This window comes from Desmodus rotundus, chromosome 5, assembly GCF_022682495.2.
Source record: "Desmodus rotundus isolate HL8 chromosome 5, HLdesRot8A.1, whole genome shotgun sequence".
Taxonomy (NCBI): Eukaryota; Metazoa; Chordata; class Mammalia; order Chiroptera; family Phyllostomidae; genus Desmodus; species Desmodus rotundus.
In genome coordinates, this window is record NC_071391.1 from 44,471,134 (window position 1) to 44,478,817 (window position 7,684).

A 7,684-nucleotide genomic window follows, 5' to 3' on the forward strand; every position below is an offset into this window, starting at 1 on the left:
AGAAAACCCAGGGTTAAAAATAAAGGAAACTGGAAATGATTTTTTTTTTGCTGTGGAATTCTGCTTGTGATAAAGTATAATCAGATAATATTTTGAGTGCCTAGTAATTTTTAGATTTGTCCAATTAATTTTTCTCATTAAAATTTTTGTACTTTGAAACAAGTACAATTTTTCTGAATTTTAAGGAAATGAAGTGTTTGGAGACCATTTATACATTGACAATAAACTAGTAAAATTAAAGTGAAAAATAGGCATCAGTAGCAAATGTTTTCATTTAAATTCTGTGGCTGATTGTGCACCCTTCATGGACTGAGGAAAAGTCCATGCAAGGTGGAACATGACCGGGACTCTGAGCTGGGGTGACACAGTGAATGAGCGTCCTGCTTTCTCAGAGCCCAAACTACAGGGAAAACTTAGGAGAGACATAAAAGCCTAGATTATAACCACAGCAAGAAATGTTGAGATTGAGAGTGTGGTGATATGACAGAAGTGTGTCCTTGAGTCACTCACCTAAAAAAAGGACATTGATATCTAAGTGAAAGGTGCAAATTCAAAGGGTCATGCTTTATCAGTTCTGCACAAAGCAATTTTTGCCTGTGCCCATAGGACACAGAAATGTCCCTGACCAATAAAGTTCAGGATATAAACAGTTTTTCAGACTATTTTAAAAGGACCTTGAAACAAACCTATAATATTATACAAACACATGTGTGTATAGATAAAAATAATACATACATGCAGATACACAGATATGGATTGCACTTTTTATTCAGATCTGGGGATTATTTCCCAGGTTAGCAACTCAAGGGCATTATTCTGTCATAGTACCTTCCACATGAATATACAGTCAAGGTAAATCTAATTGTGGGAAGATATGCATGCTCATACATTCATACAAACTTGGAAGCAAAATTTCACATTAAGGAGCATGGTTATGCATGTGTGCATGTGTACATTTGTATAAATTTACACGCTTGTGTATGCACATAAACGTATGTTCACACAGACATATCCATACAAACATACACATGTGTCATCTTATTCTATATTTTCTAAGAATTTGGCTTGGTTCCCCAGAGAGCATCTACAGGGATCTTCCTTTCTTTGTCCATTTATTACTGCAGGCTCAGAGGCAGCATGTTCTGGGGCTGGTTGGTCCGTGTCTCCCAGGGGATTAATTGTCAAAATTAGGGGAAGGAAAGGTCTAGTTCTGGAGTTGTAATAAATAACAAGTGAGCTCATGCCTCCAGGTGGTGAGCTGAGGCCAGGCCTGAGACCAAACACAGGTCAGGTGGGCTTCCACAGAGGAGGGGTGGGGCTTGCCCTGAAGTTCAGCCTATGGGACTAGGAGGTTGGGAAATTTGTTCAGGTGAGCAGAGTCAGGGGCTTTTGTCCAGAAAGGCTTACCGTGGCAGAGGAACACTAGGTCTATTTTACCCATCTCCTTTGTTTATTAAGGAACCTGGGACAGGAAAACCTCCATTTAGTCCCCAAATCCAGTTATTTTTAAACTAGATATTTAATTCGGTTTTTAAATCCATCTTCATTTCATAGGCCTATTTACCCTCCTTCCCTTCACCTTCTGTACCAGTAAGTCTTGTCTCCTGTCTTCCATGTTGAGAGCTGCATATCCATTGGGCCTGCTCATTCTTTTTTTTTTTTAATTTTAATTTTTTATTGTTATTCAATTACAGTTGTGTGCCTTTTCTCCCCATCCCTCCACCCCACTCCAGCTGAACCTCCCTCCCTCCCCCACCTCCACCATCCCCCTTGATTTTGTCCATGTGTCCTTTATAGTAGTTCCTGTAATCCCCTCTCCTCACAGTCCCCTCCCCACTCCCCGTTGCCCATTGTTAGATTGTTCTTAACTTCAATGTCTCTGGTTATATTTTGTTTCCTTTTTTCTTCTATTTATTATGTTCCAGTTAAAGGTGAGATCATATGGTATTTGTCCCTCACCGCCTGGCTTATTTCAGTTAGCATAATGCTCTCCAGTTCCATCCATGCTGTTGCAAAGGGTATAAGCTCCTTCTTTCTCTCTGCTGCATAGAATTCCATTGTGTAAATATACCATAGTTTTTGGATCCACTCGTATGCTGATGGGCACTTAGGTTGCTTCCAGTACTTGGCTATTGTAAATTGTGCTGCTATGAACATTGGGGTGCATAGGTTCTTTTGGATTGGTGTTTCAGGGTTCTTAGGGTGTAATCCCAGCAGCGGAATTGCTGGGTCAAAGGGCAGTTCCATTTTTAGCTTTCTGAGGAAATTCCATACTGTTTTGCACAGTGGCCTCACCAGTCTGCATTCCCACCAACAGTGCACTAGAGTTCCCTTTTCTCTGCATCCTCTCCAACATTTGTTTGTGGATTTGTTTATGTTGGGCCTGCTCATTCTTAAACACAAATCCTTGATGACCTATGCTTTTCACTTCTCCCTCGTTTCTCTCTGGCTGGCCCAGCTTCATCTTCACTCCATCTCCTTTGTTCTAACTGGCTTCCTTGTATGGCCTTTCCTCAGGCTTCCTTTTTATCCTAACTTTATCTTGAGTGTTGCCACTAGATTCTGGCACGTCACTTGAAACACTAAATTCTCACTCTCCCAAGTTCTAAAATACGTATGATTTGGTCATTTTGATTATTTTAAGGATAAATAAGATGGCATGTACGAAGGCAACATGCATAGGGCACCCTTCCAGAATACCTGAAACACAGCACCAGATCAATGTATTTCTTTTCTTTTCTCATTATTCTAGTTGCCCCTCCCCTGATAACATGACCCTGTAATTTTCTCTTGTATTTCCCACTTATCTCTCACCACTCATTCATTAAATACAATCTCTGATATCCTACAACAGCTCCTTGTATATAATGAATTAAAAGAATTTACATTGTTTTTCTGTCCTCAAAGAAGCTCTCATTTGATGAAAGAACACAGGTAAGTCCCTCCTCAAAGCCCAGCCTTGAATGAGAACACTGTGTATTAGAGTGTGTCTTCTTTCCTGGCACCCCAGTCCCGTTTCTCCCTTCCCATTTATTAAGCCCTAGTGATATGTTTAAAATAGAGGATCTAGGTCTTCTTTGGAAGAGCTTCAAATAACTGGGAAAAGTCACATAAACAACTAAAATAAAGGGAAGTGCTGTGAGAGGCTGCTGTAGGAAGTGATTACACACATGAGTGAGCAAAGACATCACAGAATTGGCATCTGAACCAGATGTTATTTAAAAAATGGTGGAAGTTGTATTTGTTTGAAAACATAATTTTTATGTTTTAAAAGGAAAGGAAAAAATAGCAAACAAACAACAAAAACAAAACAAATCAAAACAAATCACAGGAATGACCAAGAGAGAAAAGGCAGGTTAGGGTGTACCAGGATATGTGGAGGAGTCGAGTTAAGGAATTAAATCTTGATGGAGTTCAACAGCCATTAAGAAGTGTGCCATTCAAAGAGGATACATGCGTGAATTATAAATAATTTTTCTTTCATCTTAAACAGTAGCAGGGGCACAAAAGCACTGTTCTTCTTATTAATTCAAATTGATGGATGATGTTCAGATGCCACTGATTTCCTCTCCACTAGACCATTCTGCAGTGTCAAGATATCATATTTTAGAGTCACATTCCTTCACTTTATTCATGATGTCTTCAAAATTAATACACTAATCAATAAAGTTTGGGTTTGTGAAGGTGACACTTTCCCCTCCCCATAAACTGTATCAAAGACAGGAAGACTCTTTCTCAAATTTCATCTGCTTTCACTTACATGGCAGGTGACACTCAGCACTGGCAGTTTTACACAATGACTCCTTTCCCACGTAGAAAAATTTTTGAACAATGAGAAGACTAGTGAAAAGCAGCAGACTTTTAAATATGTGTGAGATGCCGTGTCCCTCACAGATCAGAAAGCAGGGTCAAATAATTCCTAGAGACATTCCAGGTACTTTTCAAGTCTCAGTTTAATAAAGATGCAAAGCTTATATCTTCAAGCTAGGAAATTTTAAGCAATTAAAAATGGCTTAATTACAAAAGGATGGATATTGTCCTTAAGCCTGGGGAAAGAAAAGTGAATAAAAAATAATTGGATAAAAATTAAATGCCTGACTTTGATTGATGAAACAATTATTATCATTATTACTATTTTACCAATATTAGCAACATTTATGAAAATATATTGTATGCTAATTGCTCCATACTCGTCAACTTATTTAAGCCTCAAAATAAGCCTATGGGACTACATATTATAAATATCTCAGGCTTACAGATAAAGAAATGAAAAACCAGGCAGAAAGTAACTGAGCCAAGGTTCCAGCTGCAGCTATGTGACCCCAGAGTCTACGGTCCTTTAGTGCACAGTGTTCTGAAATTCCAAAATTCATAATATGAGATATGTGATCAATAAATAAGTTATATACTTATATATGAATAGTGCAGTATCAGTAATACAAGGAAACTGCTAAAGATCTATAAAATCTTAAGCAGTAAAAACAGGGAGTAAGTGGCTCAGACTATTGATATGCTGAATTGAGACATAGAAGGGCTGAACTGAAAAAAATATATACCCCAAGTATTAATTAGAAAAGAGACCAAGCTCAGAATATCAGCATCATAGGTGGTTCTTTATCAAACAGCCTGTATGTCATCACTAATTTTATCCCTCAGTGACAAGTAGGTCTTCACTGAAGATCTAGTATCTCCCACAATAACCAATACTACTTTCTTATAGCTCATGATTATTGGAGTTTAAAAGATTCTTTTATTCAGAATATTACATTATTATTATTATATTTATCATCTATAGGATTATCTCCATTTTACAGATGTAAAAATTTACAACTCCAAGAATAGCTCAGTAGAAAGTAGCATTCAAGTATTTAAAATCATATCTGCAGGTTCAACTGTAATCCCACCTTCCACTACCTCCAGCTTCCTCCTCTTTTTATACATTTTCCCCTATATCACAATTTTTGTTTCCAGTGTTGAATCAGATCTGTTCTCCTACCTTTCAGAGAGAGATATTTTTCCCTCTCTTATACTTTTTTCTAAAGCGGAGATTTTGATTGACTTTGTATCTGAGGTATAGATGTTCCCTCATAGTTGCAACTTCTTGGTATGCAGAGCTCTCCTCCTCTCTTCTTAACAGATATATTTCTCTCAGATCATATAAAAAGATTTAGGTTGTCCTTCTAGGCAGGATTTCAGAAGACATCAGCACTGTTGACATGAGGCATGCTGAATAATTTTTGTCATTATTTCTGCAGTTTCAGAATCATGTTCTGAGGACCATCCTCTGGGACTATTGCTTATTGTGCTCATACACATGGTAAGCATTGATTGGCCTGCAACATGGAGACTGACAACAGTAGACCAATTTTCCAATGGGAAGAATAGTTCTTTCCACTAAGAAAAATTCTAGTAGGCAAAATACTTCTTTTCTTCTTTATTTTTTATTGTTGTGCAGTTACAGTTGTCCCCACTTTACCCCCACTACTCTCCCCTGCTTTACCCGCCCTCACCTCTCATATTCAGTCCTCCCCTGCTCTGGAATCAATAACAATTCCAGTGGGCAAAATACTTCTATTCATTAACCTTTATAAGAATGATTTTTTTCTATACTGCCCACCCCACCATAAGTAAAAACCAAAGTGATCGAGAAGGTTTTAGAGTGAGCATAGAGAATAGATCCCATTTCAGAGATGTTTTATCCAGGTAAATCTCTATATTCTGTGTCTCCAAAGGAAGCCAGCCTTCATGATGCTTGGAGTGGCAAGGATGGCCTTTGGAATCTTTATCTACTGAGCAATTCTATGCTGACATTGAAGTAAGTTTATTCTTAAACTCTGTGCCCTTCAGCCACTTAAAATCCAAAATGCTCTAACGGGGGTTTTTAGAATATCTAATAGATTACAGCTTTCTTTATCTGAGTGTATTCTTTAAGCTAGAAGATACCTTCTCTTCATAGTGACATGAGAAACACTCAGTCCTTACCAAATATACACAGTGAAATCAGTGTGCAGATTAGTTTGAATTATGAGTAATACACTCTTCTACCAAATTCTCTCATTCTGGCAATATACCTGTTTGCAAGTCATGACTCCACAGGTTTACTTAGGATTGAAGACCAAATGGAACAGGTCATTGAATGGAAGAGGCATGTAAGTTGGCAGATAGTAGTAGATACTAGGATACGTGGTCCCTTCTCAGTCCCAAATTAGCTTTGTGTGTCTCATTCTAGGTTGTATCCTGGCACCTGCCTAGATCAACATCCCCAACTCCAATATAAGGAAATGTTCAACAGAAGTCAACTCACCCCAGAATATTTTCTTCTTACTGGCCTCCCTGGGCTGGAAGCCCTTTACCCTTGGTTTATCTTCCCATTCTGCTCTACATATCTTGTGGCCCTTGTGGGTAATAGTCTGATTCTGGCAGTGATCAAGAACAGCCCCTCTCTGCACCAGCCAATGTACCTATTTCTTGCTATGCTGGCCTTTGCAGAGCTTGGTGTCTCTGTTTCTACACTGCCCACAGTGCTGGGCATCTTCCTTCTTGGTGCCAGTAAGATCTCCTTTGCAGCCTGCCTTTTACAGATGTTCTCCATACATTCCTTTTCCATCATGGAATCAGGAGTTCTGCTGGCCATGTCTGTGGATCGCTTTGTGGCCATCTACAACCCATTGCGGTACACTGCTATCCTGACCCTGCCCCGTATTGTTGGTGCTGGTGCTGCTCTTGGACTGAAGAGTGTGATGCTCATGTTCCCACTGCCCTTTCTCCTGAAGCGTCTGCCCTTCTGTGGCCACAAGGTCCTCTCCCACTCCTACTGTCTTCACTCAGATCTTATCCAGCTCCCCTGTGGCAATACTCGGCCCAACAGCATTCTGGGGCTCTGCATTGTAACTTCCACTTTTGGTCTGGACTCGCTGCTCATCATCATTTCTTATGTGCTAATCCTCTACACTGTGCTGGGCATTACCTCTGGGGCAGGACGGCGGAAGGCCCTCAACACATGTGTTTCACATATCTGTGCAGTCCTTGTGTACTATGTGCCTGTGATCAGCATGGCTCTGGTGCACCGCTTCATGAAGCATGCTGCACCTGCGGTCCCTCTGCTCCTGGCCAATGTCCATCTTCTGGTGCCTCCTGTGCTCAATCCCATCATCTACAGTGTTAAGACCAAACAGATTCGCCAGGGACTAATCCACCTCTTTCTTCAAAGAAAATAATAACGGGGTCAGTGCCTATACATGATTACCTTAAAGACAGTTATTTTCATCACCAAAGGTGTCGCATGGAAGGAGAGAGTGCTCATCACCTTGTCAAAGTTAGAAAGCTTGATACATGTATAGAGAATGCACATTTCTGTACTGTACCATATGTGTCGTAACCTAAATTAGAGTTGCGTAGTATTCTGTCAGCTATTTTGTTGTATGTGTCAACTTAAAATACACATGCCTTTTAGCCCAGAAATTCTCATTTTTATTACTGCCCTACATTCATACTTGGATTATTGTTCATGAATATAGATACATGAATAAAAATTTTTACATTGGCCCCTTTTGAAATGAGATTTTACAAAATGAAGTAGTCATCAATAGGGAAATATTTCAATGGTTTAGGATCTGTTCATACTATGGACTATTCTGAAGTTAAAAAAAACTCAGATTGATAGGTACTCAAGGCTTAAGCAAGA

General features: G+C 39.3%; 1 protein-coding gene across 1 annotated transcript; it reads left to right on the top strand.

Annotated features, from left to right (window-relative positions):
- The first annotated feature begins 1,324 nt into the window (after positions 1-1,324).
- Positions 1,325-7,217, top strand: LOC112317576 (olfactory receptor 51I2-like). The gene is made up of 5 exons (XM_024574657.4): positions 1,325-1,369; positions 2,908-2,934; positions 5,256-5,317; positions 5,733-5,815; positions 6,230-7,217. Exons 3-5 carry the CDS (start codon positions 5,315-5,317, stop codon positions 7,215-7,217), a joined length of 1,074 nt encoding a protein of 357 aa, XP_024430425.3. The 5' UTR covers positions 1,325-1,369; positions 2,908-2,934; positions 5,256-5,314.
- The last annotated feature ends 467 nt before the right edge of the window (positions 7,218-7,684 follow it).